The 17,606-nt window shown below is 42.6% G+C and overlaps 1 protein-coding gene and 1 long non-coding RNA gene across 8 annotated transcripts in view; one reads left to right on the top strand and one right to left on the bottom strand.

Moving 5' to 3' along the window:
- The window catches only part of LOC139041320 (uncharacterized), a 56,441-nt gene that overhangs the window by 2,789 nt on the left and 36,046 nt on the right, over positions 1 to 17,606 (top strand). The window lies entirely within an intron of this gene.
- NKTR (natural killer cell triggering receptor) overlaps positions 2,454 to 17,606 on the bottom strand; it is a 52,489-nt gene continuing 37,336 nt past the window's right edge. For 5 of the 7 annotated variants that reach the window (XM_014860097.3, XM_070492297.1, XM_070492296.1 and 2 more), the window contains 7 exons: positions 16,437 to 16,524; positions 15,783 to 15,928; positions 10,836 to 13,727; positions 8,347 to 8,442; positions 7,540 to 7,596; positions 6,419 to 6,523; positions 2,454 to 5,302 (listed from right to left, as the gene is read on the bottom strand). In XM_014860097.3, the coding sequence (XP_014715583.1) occupies positions 5,215 to 5,302; positions 6,419 to 6,523; positions 7,540 to 7,596; positions 8,347 to 8,442; positions 10,836 to 13,727; positions 15,783 to 15,928; positions 16,437 to 16,524 (3,472 nt within the window). In that variant the 3' untranslated portion in view covers positions 2,454 to 5,214. Of the gene's footprint in view, positions 5,303 to 6,418; positions 6,524 to 7,539; positions 7,597 to 7,618; positions 7,644 to 8,346; positions 8,443 to 10,835; positions 13,728 to 15,782; positions 15,929 to 16,436; positions 16,525 to 17,606 lie in introns of those variants that run through there. The other 2 variants (XM_014860099.3, XM_070492295.1) reach the window with 2 other exon arrangements.

A 17,606-nucleotide genomic window follows, 5' to 3' on the forward strand; every position in this document is an offset into this window, starting at 1 on the left:
TCTGTTCTGCCTCCACTGAGCTTGGCACTAATAGGCTACAGCTGCTGTGGGGTGGAGGCCTAATTCAAACCAGCAGGTTGCCCAGCTCCCTCCCGCAGCATGAACATCAGGCCTTGGATTCAAGGCCTCCCTCACAGCTGCCAGGATCCTCTCCCACCCTGTTGGTTGAAGGGAGCCTAGCCCTCCACGTGAAACCTGTGGGCCTCCTACTCTCCTGGAGGCAAGCCCAGGGGACACTGTCCCTGAACCACTGATGTATGCTTTGTTCTAAGCATGTAATCCTCACTTCTTAGTATCCGGAGTCCTTAGTATCCCTTTTTCAGATAAGAAGGTGAATTATAAAGGTCAAGCAATTTATCTAAAATTATTCAACTAGGAAGTGGCAGAGAACTTGAACCCAGGCAGTCTGGCTCTGGCCCAAAACCCTTAGGGACTGTGCCATAGAATAGTTGCTCATAGAAGCCCTTTATTTCTTCAAAATAAAATCAAATTAGGCCATAGGCATTGAAGCCAGTGGGATCCTTCGCAGCCTTTCTCTGGGAACCTGGCCTGGTGGCAGAGATTTTAGTTGCAGGAGGCCCTGGGTGACCTGGGAATGGGAAATGCCAGCCCGAAGCCCTATTCCCTGTGGGCCCTGGGGAGGCCAACTTACCTCCAGGCTGGTCCCTGGGCGGGAAGGGGAATGAGCGCCCCTGGTTCTCATGTCTGGTTATAGTTTGTGGCACCCCATGTCAGGGCTTGAGCTGAGAGGGACTAAGGACTGTTAGCCTCAGATTACAGATGAGCAGTCCAAGGCCCAGGGTCTGGCCTCCAGGGGCAGAAGGCAGTTGTCTGTCCCTCAGGTCACTCTTTCTTTACCCTGATGTCCTCAGAACCCTAGGCCTGTTGGAGAGGTAACTCTCTCCAGGATGGCCTGAGTCCTGCGGGCAGTGACACAGCTCAGTCTGTGGAGCTGGAGCTTGATGGGCTATAGGTGGTGAATGGGGGGGTGTGGGGTCTCCAAGAGGCAGAAGTGCTTGGCCCCAAGCTTGGCATAGCACCCCACCCCCCCAGCCTTCTGATTCACAGGCAGAACAGGAAGCAGGGGCAAGGGAGCACTGCGTCTAGCTTCTACTGAAACCTTTAAAGGAAACAGACCACTACAGCCTCCTGCCCCTGTGAGTGCTGCGCAGGCTCTCCTTGCCTCGCATACACCAGGCACTGGTTGGAGCGGCCCAGGGTCTGTCCTAAGGCAGGCAGGCTGTCCTCCAGGACACCCAGACCTCTTGACTCCTGAGACTGCCATCTTTATGGCATCAAAGGACTTCTCCCTGCCTAGCGGGAGTGCTCTCGGCACTCTTCCCAGCTTACTCTGTCACCAGTCCCTCATGGGATTCCAGCGTTCACCTTCTACTGTGGGCAGCAGCAGAGTTCTTCCCTCTCCTAAAAACCAGCCATCTGAGCCCAGGCTTGCCCAACTTGTGAGGCATGGCTTCCAGGTCCCTCACCTGGCCACACAGTTTGCATCACTAGTGGGCAAGGCTTCCCATTCTCCCCCGAGGAGAGCCTCCTTTCCCTTCCAAATAGGGATGCCTGGTCAGCGTGCATAGTCACTCACGGGAGGGGCATTTTCCTCCAATTCTTACTTCCTACCTGATGGCCAGCTAATTCAGAAGAGTCAGGAGCAAAGCTCTTGACAGGTTTCCCCCCAACACTGCCAAGCTGATCAAGATTATCACTATCAGGATGTGAATAAAAAATGGAGCTCATCAAAAAATAAGACCCTAAAGAAACTTCACTTGGGGATTTCCCTACAGCAAACACTCTGCAATTATCTTTAAATTTTAAAGCAATGCATCCAGATTTGCCTATTTTCAGGAATTGCCTGACCTGGGATCTACTGTTAACTCAATTTTGAAAACGGAATCTCCACAATCTCTCTAAGTGAGAGATTACGTTGTATTCATTAAGAAAATACAAATTTGATTTCTGAGGAGAAAAAAGTTACTTGTACTTGCCCTGCAAATTCTCACGTGGGTGCTAAAAATATCAGCATGAATGTTTTCTTCCCGAGTGAGTGCTCTGCACCTGCCTGGTGAACCGCTGTTGGGGAGCAAAGTGTGGAGGGGGTTTTGCAGGTAAATGTGCTGTCCCTAGGCAGCAACTCACAGATGGGATGGGACATAGTCCTTCCTCAGCAAAGACATCTAGATGCAGGTCACCCCAGCCGGAGGACAGCGGGAGGAAGACCCAGAGCCATCACTGCTTCTCTGGGTAGGTGAGCATCTCTGCCTGAGGTCTGTCCACCTCCACCTCGTGCCCTGCCACGAATACTCAACTAGAAGACAAAGATGAGCCACAGAGGCGAAGTCTCCTCACTGGCCAGGCCAGCAGAGAGGCTCAAGGTTTTGTTTGCATTTCAGAAATGCCATTTGAAGTCTGGAGGAGTAAAGAAAGGTGAAACATGCACAGACTCAGACTTAAACTAAGAATATATTTTAATTTCTACAAGGTCCCCTTTTCAAGTTTTAGGGAAATTTAAATGAAGTGTATACAAATTAGACATTGCCAATATGTACAAAAGTATTTTCTACAGTTTTTGAACAATACCAGCTATATGATGTTTCATTTGCAGTAAACAGGATGTTACAAAAACAGTCCAATAATGCATTTTCTATTAAGAAGCACAATTCACAACATAATTCAATTTTATTAAAAAATAACTTAAAATACAGAACAATCCCCTTTAGGAAGAAAAACTATTTTCTGTAGTTCATTTAGTAAACACACAAGTCAAATGCTGCAGCTGAGGTCTGTTCTTTTCCATGGATAAATGAGGCTTCTAGGGCCCACCTTTCCAGGATAAAATTCCACCCACAGCCACACTGGGCAGTTCTTGCCTATGGTGGGCAGAACCCTCCCCTCCACCAGGCCCCGATCCCAGGAACCTGTGACTATACCTCCTGTGATTATGTTATGTTCTATGGCACAGCTGACTTTCATATAGGGAGACTGTCATCTCAGTGGGCTTGATTTAATCACATGAACTTTAAAACAGAGGAGGAAGGCAGAGAGATTTGAAGCATGAGGAGGACTCGAGGAGCCACTGCTGGTTCAAAGATGGAGGGGAGCACACAGAAGGAATGTGAGCAGCTTTAATGAGCTGAGGGCGAGGCCCCTGGCTGACAGCCAGCGAGGAACTGGATCCTGCCAACAGCCGGAATGAACCTGGAAGCAGAACCTTCCCCAGAATCTCCATACAGGAATGCTGCCCTGCTGACCCTTGACTTCAGCCTTCTGAGACCCTGAGCAGAATCCAGCCAGACTGTGCCAGACTCACGAGCTACAGAACTGTGAGCTAAGAAATGGGTGTTGTTTTAAGGTGCTAAGTTTGGGGTAATTTGTTACACAGCGATAGAAAACTAATATGTTGCCCAAGGGTAATTTTCTTAACCTAGTTAGATTTGGCAGTTTCTGTTTGGGTTCTGAATGCAGTTTTTTCCACTGAGTACTATTAGAGCAAGATTCTCCTTTGCAGGCAACTTTTGAAAACCCTTCATGTGAATCACACACTGTTTCATATTCACTAGCAAGCACGTTTGTTTGACGTAGGTCCTGTTTTCTAATGTACTCTTGCCTATCAATTTGGCAAACAACTGACCACTTAACCCTGTTTATGAACCTTTCATGGGCGGTGGTTTTAATACATCCAAGGTCACCCCTCCATCCATCAGGGGCTGTCAGGTCCCTCCAACTGAGGGCTCCTTCCCACTTCCCAAGTACCCCAGGCAAGGCCTGGGTTAGAATGGCAGAGAGTTCTACATCAAATATCCAATAGGAATTTCTTCTGCAAAACTCAATGAAACTGGCACTAAGGTGATTAAGTACACTTGGGGAAAAAAAACCTCAAACTAAAGATTAAATAAAAATCCTATCAGTTTTCACAGGTCAAATCATTTTTGGAGGAACCACCCAAAACTGAAAATGTGTAATCTATGTAGTGCCGTGCACCCTCATCCCCGTCTGTCGTCCTAGGTTTACTCATGTCAGGCGAGGCTTCACTGAGTCAGTGTGGGTCACAGCGGAAACAGGAAAACGTGCTGGTGCGTACAACAGTTAACTGCTGCTGTGGGAGATCCCTTACTTGAAAGATTAACAGTAAAGCCCTGCAAACATCTCCAGGATGGTGGTGGTTAGGCGTTGGTGTTACTTCTGAAGGCCACCCATCGATCCACTCTTCCAGAGGCACACACATCAGTTATGTGCAGTGGACTTGAGGGGCCACACAACCCCCTATGCCGATCCTGCCTGCTCCAGGGGACCACCCAGCCCACACCTGTGCTTGAAGCCTTCCAAATATCCAGTGAATACAGCTCAGAAGGAACCATGTTTGGTGTCAGTGAATTTAAAAAACAAAATTCATCTCTCTTAATGAAATTCAAATATATAGTATATAAGAACAATGCTTAGAGGCACCAAAAGGTACCAAGCACCAAAGCATGAACTGGAATAGAATTGTTTTTTACAGTCTAAACTTTTGATAGTATTGATTAAAAAGCACATAAAATATTAGGGCCTTAGAGACAGTGCAGGTATTTATAGTTAAGGCTGATTTATTACTCTTAACCTCACCCACTGCTGAAGTGATACAGACAGTGGGCTGTATGATGACCACTTGCCTGATCCTCTGAGACAACAAAGTAAGGAATGAGTTAAGAACCCCAGAGCCACTGCCTCTACTCCTGGCTACCATCAGTATCAATTCTGGGTGGTTTGTTTTTAAGAGCACATATGTATAAGACTCTGTAATTGTTGTATAAATATTTGGCCACCTTTAACAGTTCTCCTTCACAGTTCTGTCTCGGGAGCATATATGCTAAAACCTGAAAAATGGGCAAAAAGAATCTGTATTCTAAGGAATACATGAGATGGAGAGAAACAGTCTAAAATAATATTGCAAATTATACTTAAATTTCATGATTTCTTGATTCAAGAAAATGAAATTCATTTCCATAGTTGGCTACTGTAAAATGTGGCATAAAATATTTTTAGGAGACATATCTGTATTTTAAATTCTGCACACAGGTAAGTGAATAAGTAACAATTAAGTGTCCATTTTTGAAATTCATCTCTAATATTGAAATAGAACAATAGACTGCCATTAAGTTCTTAAACTTTTAAGTTACCAGATATTTACAAATAAGATATAATTTGTATCAAAAAAGGGGGACATTTTCAACTATATCTGCTGCTTTCACTAGGACTCCGGTGATGAGAGTAACTTCGGTCACTTTCACTGTCAGAGCCGTAAGATCTACAACTCCTGCATAACAAAACAAAACAAACATAGGAACACTTTTTAACTGTCAACACTCTGAATTCCTTTTGCAGCTTCTTTTTTGATGTGAGTGGCTTGAAAGCAATACTGATGTGGCATAGCACAGTGGGTGGACAAATGGGGTAATGACTGGCAACATTGTGGACTTCTTAAACATGTTTTAAATGACAGATGGTAGTAATATCAAGGTTAAGATAAAATAAACAAAAATGACATCTTGGGAAATTACTTGAAGTCTACTCATGTAAATGAGTAGAATAATTTTCCATGTTACCCAAAATGAACATCAATATTTAATTGGACTGAGGAAGTAAGGTAAAAAAGGTGCATGAAGAGAGTTTCATTAAAGATAAGGAAATCAAAATGGAGGCCCAATGAGGGGTGAGGGTGGGGCGGGGCATGGTCAGAACCACAGGGATACTGAGTCAAGACGACCTGGTTACGGTCACCATTCAGTTATTTTGACAAACATTCACTGAGAGCCAATCACTCTGCCAGATCCTAGGGACCCCCACACACAGCAGACCAAGTGTAGCTCCTTGGGGCTAAAGAATAGTATAAAATAGTGGGCAGGACAAATAAGACACACGGGGGGGGGGGGGGGGGCGGGCAGGGCATATCTCAGGGTTGGCAGTCAGGAAGGGCTTCCTAGGGGCAGTAGAGATTTGTAGGGTAGGTGGGAATTGGCCATTTCAAAAGGCAGGAGGGGAGATGGTGGAGTCAGCATTTGTGTCTCCAGGCAGAAGGAAAGGTTCCAGCACATTCAAGGAGAAAAGACAGAAAAGCCCGAGCTGGAGCTGGTAGTTGGAGAGCCCACTTCTTTGGCCTCTCTCTTTACTCCTTCCAAAAGAAATGTTTGTCCAAGGATATGTGAATATTTAAAAATCCATTTTAGATTCAAACATTAACAATAACTAACAAACATTACCCAGCAATCCTTAATCAAAGGCCACTTTAAGTAGCTGCCTGTGGGTTGCTGAAATTCAAGAAGAGAAAGAAGTATTTCTGTCCTTAGAAGACTATGCTTTCTCTTCTACTAGCAGTCTATCACCTCGTACACCAAGTGCCCACAGTAACTTGCAGTGCACCAAGGAGACCCACCTGGACCGCCTGTTGTAACTTCTGCCTCGGTGGTAACTGTCACTCCTCTGGCTTCTACTTCGACTCCGACTCCTGCTATAGTAGCTATCGTAAGTGTAGGACCTGCTTTAACAGCAACAACAAACGCTAAATTTTCCCATTCAAATAACTCATATAATCCCTTTTTTTTTTTAAGGAAGATTAGCCCTGAGCTAACATCTGCCAATCTTCCTCTTTTTGCTGAAGAAGACGGGCCCTGAGCTAACATACGTGCCCATCTTCCTCTACTTTATATGTAGGACGCCTACCACAGCGTGGCTTGCCAAGCGGTGCCATGTCCACACCCAGGATCTGAACCGGCGAACCCTGGGTTGCCGAAGCAGAATGTGCGCATTTAACCGCTGCGCCACCAGGCCGCACCCCTCCCCCGCTTTTTTTTTTCTTTGAGGAAGATTAGCCCTGAGCTAACTACTGCCAATCCTCCTCGTTTTGCTGAGGAAGACTGGCCCTGAGCTAACATCCATGCCCATCTTCCTCTGCTTTATATGTGGGATGCCTACCATAGCATGGCTTTTGCCAAGCGGTGCCATGTCCACACCCGGAATCTGAACCGGCCAACCCTGGGCGGCCGAGAAGAGAAAGGTGTGAACTTAACTGCTGCACCACCTGGCCAGCCCCCGTTTCTTTTTAGGATCTTAAGAGTGTTCTCTTAGAACATGGGCATTATATGACAGTGTGAGGACACATTTGCAGAACAAATACTGGAAACATTTCACAATTGCCCCAAATCAGACTTACCATATTAAATAGAAAAATGTTAATTTCTTTTCTGCATTAAAAAATATCACAAAATTAATACTGAGTTAGTTTGATTAGAATCTGGTGGATCTTATTAGGCAATTACATTCAATAAACACCTGCCATTACAATTTGACATCAATTGTCACTTTTGATACTAGAGTTCAATGGGCCAACAGATAAAAACTGTCAAAAAGGCCTAATTTAGAAAGGGAATGATTTCATAAGACAAATACATGTGCTGAGTTTTTCCATACAACATTTGTTAAAGGGGAATTAAGGGTTTTATATAAGAAGGTCTTTCAATTCGGTCCCCGAGGTGGTCACCCAATCCCTGTCCATACCTGGACCGACTGTGGGGATCATATGAGCTGCTCCTGGATCTGCTCCTGCTGGATGTCCTAATAGTAATCACATGAAGGACCATCATCTTGTGGATCAGGACAGGCTATATCAAAAATCTAGACATTTATTTGCTCATCAAGGAGAAGACACAATGAAATCCAGCAGCTATATTTATTTCGTTTTCATATCAAAATATGTTGGATTTTTTCTTTTAAAGCATGTTGGATTTTGTGAGAAAGATTAAGTTTCATGCAATCCTTCTATGAGATGCACATAGAGAGGCACTGGGGAGGCTCTGACTGGGTGGGGAGGGGAAGGCCTGCACAGGTCGGACACTTATAAGTAAAGTGAAGCTGCAGCAGCAGAAAATACCTTGAGAGGTGAAAGAGGAGTCAAAGAAGGTGGGAGAACTAGAAACCTGGGGCCACCCCACACACGCTTCTTCCTTTGGTCCCCTTTTAACAATCCTCCTCTCCCAATCTCTACCCCAAGTCAAGAGGTGACTGCAGATGTGAACTCAGGGTAAGAAAGATGTACTGGGGGTGAAGGGGACGTGGAGGTGGTGGTCAGGGCCTCTCTTAAATATTCCTATCATTTCTCTTTCCTCACTCTGATAAGATCCCATCCTGAGAAAGCCAGTAAGAAATCGGTGGCTCTCCAAAGGAAAGAACTACATGAGAAAATAGGCCTGCAGGGTATTCAGCAAGGATAGGATTCTTCTTAACAGCTACCCTACTCTGCTTGTGCAAGTCTTAAAAAGCAGACAGGATGGAGACCACACAGGAGGGTGGGATTCACAAACTCACCTGTGACTTTTGTAACTGCGATAGGAACTACTCCGGCTCCTGGTGCGGCCTCTGCTGTACCATCCTCTGCTCCGACTTCTAGAGTAGCTTCTTGATCTACAATTAAAAGCGGAAAAAAGAGAATTATATTAACTCACCATGCTGTTAAGATTACTCACTACTAGGACAGGACGGGGAAAATACAACAAGAGGAAAGGTCTTAGAAAGGTCTCTCACAAACTCCACATGGAGAGTATGACAGTGACAGCTAAGGAGGGTTTAAATCGAACAGAATGAAATAAAGAAAAACCAGAAAAGGCTGCTACAGGTATGATCATAGGAGCCCTATCTGTAATGCCTGAAGAGGAAATAATCCAAATCTCCATTAACAGAAGAATGGGTTAAAAACAAATGATGCACAGATATATACTGAAATATCCTCAAGTAGGAAAACGAATGAACTCCAGTTACATGTATCAACAGATATCTCTTTGGAACATAATGTTCAGTGAAAAAGGCAAATACAGAACATCTATCTATATAAATATATATAAAAGGATTTTGTTAAAAAACATGCAAAAACAATATTGTATATGGGCAGAAACATTTGTGGTAAAACTATAAAGAAAAACAAAACTATAGCAGAAGTTTAGAATAATGTTAACTCTAGGAGAGAACAGAGAAAGTAGGGTGGCACTAGGCAGGGGTACATCAGGTATGCCAAAGCTCTATTTTTGAAGCTAGAGACATTTTTTATTATTTTTTTCCACTTAATCATTTATTTTTTCCTATCTATTTAACATTTAATAATACAAACAAGAAACTTAAGTAATGCAATCCTGACCCTGGCATTCACTTGGCTCCCCACCCCTCTCCCCCTACTTTATACCTGTCATTCAGGAACAGAACAATACCCCTATGTATAGGCTACTTAGGTAGTATCTTCATAGGTTTTATTCAGTATGTACTTATGTTTTGGAAGACATGATCTGCTTCCAGTTTATCTGCAAGAGAATGAACACATTATGTTCTAGTAAGATTCTAATCACTTACTCAACAAACAATTACAGGGCAGACTCTGTGAGGTGACTGACAGATGAGCAGGAAACAGTCCCTGGCTTCAACGAGTTCACAGCCTAGTAGGAAGTCGGGCCCAGGCAGGTAAACAAAACAGGGAGGCAAAGTTTAGCTATCTCAGCCTACTCCCATTAGCTGCCTAACAGCAAATTCCTTAGCCTTTCTATGCCTGTCTGCCTTTGCAGAACAAAACAGCATGCACTGCAAAGGCAGCGGTAGAAAGGTAAATGAGAGTGGCCAGCAACACCAACAGCTCAGAACCGTCTGAATGTAAAGGGTAAGGCAGATGATGAGCACACAGGAGGCCAGAGTAGCTCAACAGGCAAGTGCATCTGGGAATATGAACCTGGAGAGAAAAGGCCAGGACTCACCAGCTCTCTGGGCCTGTTGGGAGTCAGGGCAGGAGCAGGAAGAGGAGACCACAAAAGAAGTACTGAATGGTCTGAGAGGGATGAGGAGAGCCGGAAGAGGGCTTCCAGAAGGACTGAAAACATGCCCTGGCACTGGCCATGTGGAAGTCACTGAAAACCTTAGTCAATGTAGTGAGATGGGGGAGGGAAGGCACAGAAGATAGACTGCAAGCAACTGAGGAGTAAATGGGAGACAGTTATTACAGATGGCAAGTGTTGGTTCTTACTGTTAAAGAAATCTGGGTGAGTAAGGGAAGAAAAAGACTGATAAATAACTAGAAAGGAAAAAAACACTCAAAGGATTCTTAGTGTATTTTAAGTTCAAGTGATGAAAATCAAGCACAAGATAATAAGAGATATGAGTAATTAAGAGGTAAAACCATGAAATAGTTACAAGGAAAAGAAAATAATACAAATTACTTATTAACTTCCCATCACCATCACCAATTCTTTTAGTTTTTAAAAATTCTCGTTCTCTGCACTATCCAGTCTATGTTGATGACAAAAGTTAGATGCAACTTGAACCAAAAAAAATAAATCTAAAAATGACTGTTTTTATCATTTCCCCTTTGAAGCAAAATCTACTAGATGCATGTCCTGGGCAGGTAACTTGGCCTCTCTGGCCCTCACATTCCACTTGTGTGAAATGGAGGATTAGATTAACGATCTCTAAATCCTATATATTCTGTAAATTCAGGACTCTCTTCTAAGGCATCACAAACAGGCGAGAGAGCAGCCTCACAACTTTAAAGATGAACTTGCCACTTATCATGGCAACTCATTTTTATTGCCAGAGCACCTTAATTGATGGTAAGATTTTTACACTGAACTCAAATTCGTTCCCCTAAAATCTCCACTCCCTAAGTCCTCAATCTGCTCTCTGAGTCACACAGCACCAAGCCTTCTCTTCATTCCCTTCCAGGTATTTGGAAATAATGATCTTGTCCCTAATTGTGATGTTCTTCCAAGCTAAAGAGTAGCAGACTCTCCCTGATAAAGAGCAAGGAAAGAGATGTTGCTCACCGATAAGATGATGTGGAACTCCGTGATCGACTTCTTGAGTGACTGTAGGAGACAGATCTTGTTCTGTGTCTTGATTTGGTTTCAGATTTACTTCGAGATCTACTTGGACTCCTGGACTGGCTATCACCATCCCGACTAGGTGTCTGCTCATCACTTGAACTCTCCTGATTTCGTGGCCTCCGGTTTAAGCGTGCTGTCTTTCTTACTTCATCAAAGAGCGACCCAGGCCGAACTTTATTTTTGCTTTTAATTTCTATTCTCAAGCCCTGTGGTTTCATTTCAGGCACAGCGCTCAATGCCTTAACTTCCACAGCACTGGATGTGACAGCAGTTGGTGCAGCCAGGTTCCCCACACCTTGTAGGGGCTTCCATTTATTATCCATTGGGCTGATGTGGCTCTTCTCAGCCACCTCCTTCTTCACAACAGTGCTTTCTACAGCACTGGCTGAACTAGCAGAGCTGCCGTCCTGTCTCCCCACTTCCCCCATGATTTTGCCCTCAGATGTGCTGCTTTCCTGTTTTACCACCTCTGCCTCAGGAGGCTCTGTTTGCATATCCTGCTTTAGAACAATGTTCACATCCGGGCTGTCCAGCCTTGAATTTCCTAGAGGGGAGGCCCCCTCTACCTTTGCCGGGGAACTCCTATCAGGTGTGCAAATCTCCATGTTGTCATCTGTCTGAAGCACGTCCTCCACTCCACTTGGGACTCTTTCTTCAATATGCTGAATGTTTGGGGGAGGACTGGCTACATTTTCCTCAGTATTTAAAGCTGTGGGAGAAATGCTGAGTTTACTGTCATCTTTAGTAGGCTGATCAATATCTGATGAAATTGTTCCTATATTATGTTTACCTGAAAGGGTGCCATCTTCACAGGACATCTCAGTTCTGGGAATATTTTCCTTTGTGGTCTCACTGTTTTCAGACACTTGTTTTTTCTCTTTTGCCTCCTGAGTAACTTGCTTTTCATTAATTTCCTCCTCCTCGTCTTCACCAAATTCTAGTGGAGGCTGCCAGTGAAACGCTTGTTTTCGTTTTGGAAGCTTGTGCTTTTTGTCTTTTTTCCCTTTCAATTTCTCTTTCACTTTTTTAGTGTGTTCCCTTTTAATATTTTCCTTTGACCCACGTTTGTGTTTCCGTGGCTTTCCTCTAGTGTTTTCTGCATTGGAATAGGACCCCTCAGAATCAGAGGTCGATGACCGCTGTTTGCTAGATTTCCAAGCACCATGAGCATCAGGCAATGAAGTATTTGCTGAAGACTTTGTTGTGGGTTTGGCTCTGATGTGGATTTCATCACACTCAGATTCCGAATCTGATGTGGCCTCACCTTCTTCCTTATCAGAAGATGGCCGGGAATTATTTTTACTGTTTTTAGTTACATCTTGTTCGGAATTTGACTCAGAGTCCCATTTACTCCCAGCATAATTCTTCCTTTTGGGCCTACTGCCATTTCTAAAGTGTTCTGAAAGATTCTCTTTCAAAGTTCTTTTTTTTGAACGAGGGCATTCCCGTTCAGGTTTGGATTTCTCTTCATCTCTGTTTTTCTCTTGTTTATTATTCATTTCCATTTGGACTTGCTTCTCTTTTTCCTGGGCTGACTGTGTAACCTGAACACTTGACTGCTCGCTGTCTGAGGAATAACCTAAAGATGATCTACTTTCGCTATACTTTCTCTGACACGAAGACTTGCTTCTGCCTTTGACGTATTTATTGCGAAGTGTCTTTTCAGAGCTGCTGCTGTGCCTTTTATTTGAAGGATTTTTCTTCCCACTGGATCTAAATTTTCTCTTGGCTCGTCTTCCATCATCAGTGCTAAGAGAAGAGTATGAAGATGACCTACTGCACTGTGAGTGATCGCTATATTTATTTCGTGAATGAGATCTAGATGACGGAGACCTGGACCTTGAATGTGAGCTAGCTGGACTTCGTGACCTTGTGTATGATCTAGAATAAGATCTACTCCTAGAAGATCTGCTCCTTGACCGGGGTGAACTTTCTGAACTTCTATCACTGTATTTTGAATAGGCACTCCGATCACTTTCTGAATTTTTTTCTCTTTTATGGTAGGATGATGAACTACCAGTCTCTTTAATATTTGCTAAACTATAAGTGCTTTGGATGGGCAGCAAATGAGTTGTTTTAGCTTTCATTTCCTGAATTCGCTCATAAGAGGGCTTCCAGGGCTTCTGTCCAGGCTTCCACCTTGAAGGAGGGGGACTGTCACTCAGTGGTATTACAGGAATATTTTCTGTCACCACTGGTTGTACTACAACATTTTCATTTTGTGGCACTGTTGCTCTTAAAGGTTCTGCTTTCACTGGTTTATTTTCACTTAACTGAGAGGCTGTTCTTCTTGGTGATTTTGATGCTGTCCTTTGGTGCCCCAACTTGGAACTAGATCTGGACTTTGATCTACTTCTAGAATGTGATGAAGATTTTGATGGAGTCCTTGATCTTGAGCTTCCTCTAGAATAAGACTGTGAATGAGATTTTGATCTGTACGAGTCTCTGCTGGAGGGGGTTGAAGAGCTCTGATCATCCTTATCAGATTTAGACCAGTCCCTCTTTGATGAATGATGAGATGATACTGAGGAAGAACGAGATCTCCTTTCTCTATCACAAGAAAATTTCATTCTTCGGGTGGAAGATTTTGAGGATTCTATGTCAGACGGTACAATAATCCTTCTCTTCTTAGTCTGTTTGTGTCTTCTGCAATGTTTCTGCTTTTTAGCTTTCTTTTTATGCTTAACCTTTTTCTCTTTTCTGCGTTTTTTATGGTGACCATCAGAGTGTCTTGCTGTACTAAGATCTGAATAATATCCATTATAGGACCATGATCTGGATCTCTGGGACAAGCTTCTTTCATCCCATCGGCTTGAACAGGGGTCACTTAACCTATAGAAAAGGACACAATATGCATGCAGTTATCTACAAGCATGTTTTCTATATCCTTTAAAATTAAAACGCAGTCAGGGCTGGCCCAGTAGCGCAGTGGTTAAGTGTGCAATTCCGCTTTGGCGGCCCAGGGTTTGCCAGTTCGGATCCTGGGTGCAGACATGGTACCGCTTGGCAAGCCACGCTGTGGTAGGCATCCCACACATAAAGTAGAGGAAGATGGGCACGGATGTTAGCTCAGGGCGTTTTCCTCAGCAAAAAGAGGCGGCTTGGCAGCAGTTAGCTCAGAGCTAATCTTCCTCAAAAAAAAAAAAAAAAAAATTAAAACATAGATGGTGACCCGGTGGCGTAGTGGTTAAGTGTGCGTGCTCCACTTCATCAGCCCTGGGTTTGCGGGTTCAGATCCTGGGTGCAGACCTACACACTGCTCATCAAACCACGCTGTGGTGGCATCCCACATATAAAACAGAGGAAGACTGGCACAGAGGAATATTGGCACAGATGTTAGCTCAGGGACAATCTTCCTCCTCAAGCAAAAAGAGGAAGATTGGCATAGGTGTTAGTTTAGGGCCAATCTTCCTTACTAAATAAATAAAACACATCTGTTGTCAATACAAATGCATTGACAAAAACCTAGTTAACAAGAAGTACTGACTCCATCAATACTTTAAGCACATGTAGGAAGGATAAATCAAAGAGTGATAGGACTGGTCTTGACCGTATAATTTCAGAGAGACACACTGACAATTACTAACAGATTCACTTACAAAAGGAGTTTGTGCAAAGCAAAGAATTTCAAATTTGATAGGAAAATAGTTTTGAAAACCAAACCAACTAATCACAAGAGCACTGCTGACATACCAAGTTCCTGGCTATGATCCACGCATAACCCTCTGCCTCCAGGAACAATTTTTGAGGGAGAATCAAATCAAGTTCACAAATGATCTTGTTGATTCTCTGCAGATACAGGACGGCTGCCTGAACTTTAAGAGAGGCCTCTTCTTCTTAAGAAGCTAGCATAATTGTTTTATTTCAGCCTCACAGAGGTGATCAAGACTTTACCCTAAACTACTAACTACTAAACTACTTACTACAGAAACTGAGGAAAAAGTACATGAAAAGAGATGCAGGGGGCCAGCCCCACGGCCAAGTGGTTAAGTTCGAGCACTCCACTTCGGCGGCCCAGGGTTTCGCCGGTTCGGATCCTGGGCGCGGACATGGCACCACTCATCAAGTCATGCTGAGGAGGCGTCCCACATGCCACAACTAGAAGGACCCACAACTAAAAATATACAACTATGTACTGGGGGGCTTTACGGAGAAAAAGGAAAAATAAAATCTTAACCAAAAAAAAAAGAAAATAGATGTGGGCTTCACAGTCTCAGTGGTAATATCAGCGCTCAAAATTAAGTTCTCAGTACCACTGTCTAAACCAGTTCTAGACAGCAGATGCACACCTTTTCCTCCCTCTTCCAATTTCAAACCATTCTGCTGGATGCCCACAGCGGAAAAGAGACTTCTACCATGAACAATTAGACAAGGTCCCATTGGTCTATTTTTCACTAGGTAATCTGGGGCCAGCCCCATTTCTAAAATACATATTCCACTGTGAGGTGTCACTGAGAGTAAGATATGGGTACACTTCTGAAGAAGCAACAGTTCCTAGGGTCAGAAGTTAATAATGCACACAGTGGGTACAGATTTTCCTATCTAACAATTCATTCATCAGAGACTAAGAGATCTGGCTAGGAAAGAAACTTCTATATAATTTTTAAGTCCTTATTATTTCTAAAATTGAACAAGAAATCTTTAAGAGCTTCAGCAGGTTTATAGTCTCTTGAGGGAAAATACAATTTTGATATAAAAGCACCCCAAAGCCAATCAGCCCTCTTACGTAACAGCACTACTTTTGCCAAGTGTTCCCAAATGTATTCTCTTTGGTCACAGTCTAATTTTAAATGTAAATCTTTAATGAAAGTCCAAAACTAAGTCTCTATCCCCTTAACACTTAAAATATGGCAGGCATAGAACTGTGCTCATGCCCAAAGCTCTTACTTATCTCCTTTGCTCCACTTTTCTCCACTGGGTGGTCTGTATGCTCTCAACCTCTGCATTTCCTCTTTCCAGTGAGGAGGAGTTTCACTGCTATCATCGTCATCTGATTCAGAACAGGGTCTGGATCTTGGAGGTGTGTGATAGCGCTTTAAAAACAAAGATAGGAAAAACTATTTTAAAAATATCTCTCAATTATAGCCTGCTATAGGACAGAGTTAGGTATAAGACCTAATCTAAGACCTCACTCTAAGGCAATAATGATTAAAGTACTAAAAATAATATGAAGTTATGTCAAACATAAGAGACTTTTTTAAAAAAATGGGAAAGGCTGAGATTCACCTGTAATCACACATAAGAATTTCCTCTTTGAAGTCCTAATGGTTCACTCATGAACCTAGACTATTCAACATACTAAGATTTCTCAACATACTCACTGATTGTTTCACGTGTGCATTTCATACTTAAACCCATTCAAACACAGCAGTAAACTTTGATCTAATAGCAGTACCTTCCTATAACTATAGAGAATACAACTAGCTTGTTGAACAGATTTTGGATTATACCTAAAATTAAAGTTAGGATTTTGCCTATAGGTAAAAATATTTTACTGCTTAGATAAGTAATTTGAAAAAAGAAAAGTCGTAACACACATACAATTGTGCCCCTTCCTTTAATCTTCCGTCCAGACTTTGATACAGATGGTTTCTGATCACTTACAATGGGTGTAACATCAGGAATCTTCCTGGAAAAGAAGATTGAAAATTAAAAATAAGCAATTATGGGGCAGTTTTCTCAATGTATAAATGCAGAATTTAGGTTCTTATAATACAAAAACACTTCATTTAGATTGAAGACTTTCCAGAATAAGGCATTCCATATAACCTAATTTTTGAAGCAACACTTTAAAAGCCAAAGCTTTAAAAACAAAAAAAAAGAAGTAACCCAATTTGGTAGAAATACATGATACTAGTATCTATATTTTTAAGCACACTTTTTACTACTTTTAAACAAAATCCATTTTTAGATGTCACTTCTCAAAACAATGATGTTCTAAGGGAATCCTGAGGTATTCCTGACTCTGATGCTTAATTTTGCTTTTTTAATTTAATTTTATATTTTTAATAGCTGTGTGTCTCCCCACTTTACTATAAGCTGCCCCTCCTTCAATGCTCTGAATGTGCTGCCTTATCTTATGCGTAATTCTAAGAGTACAGTTTTTGTGGCAGTTCAAGTCCTTCATGCATGAGAAGTCTTTTCATACCTCAGTTTGTTTTCCGTTATTACTAACTAATGACTACCTTTTATTGAGTACTTACTATGTGTCAGGCATTACATTAATAAGCATTTTTTACATACTTTTTTCATTGGGTAAAATATACACAACAAAAAATTGGCCATTTTAACCATTTTTAAGTGTACAATTCAGTGGCATTAATTACATTCACAATGTTGTGCAACCATCACTAGTCTTACCAAAACTTTTTCATGACCCCAAACCAAAACTCTACCCATGAAGCAACATCTCTCCACTACTCCCCCATTCCCTCAGCTTCTGGTAACTCTAATTTATGGCTAAGTAACATTCCATTATATGTATATACCATATTTTGTTTATCTATTCATCTGTTGGTGGACACTTGGGTTGTTTCCACCTTTTTGCTATTGTGAATAATGGTGCAAAGAACACTGGCTTACAAGTATCTGTTTGAGTCTCTATTTTCAATTCTTTTGGATATATACCTAGGAGTGGAATTGCTGGGTTACATGGTAAATCTATGGTTAACTTTTTGAGGAATCATTAAACTGTTTTCCACAGTGGCTGCA

This window comes from Equus asinus, chromosome 21 (genome assembly GCF_041296235.1).
Source record: "Equus asinus isolate D_3611 breed Donkey chromosome 21, EquAss-T2T_v2, whole genome shotgun sequence".
Classification (NCBI taxonomy): Eukaryota; Metazoa; Chordata; class Mammalia; order Perissodactyla; family Equidae; genus Equus; species Equus asinus.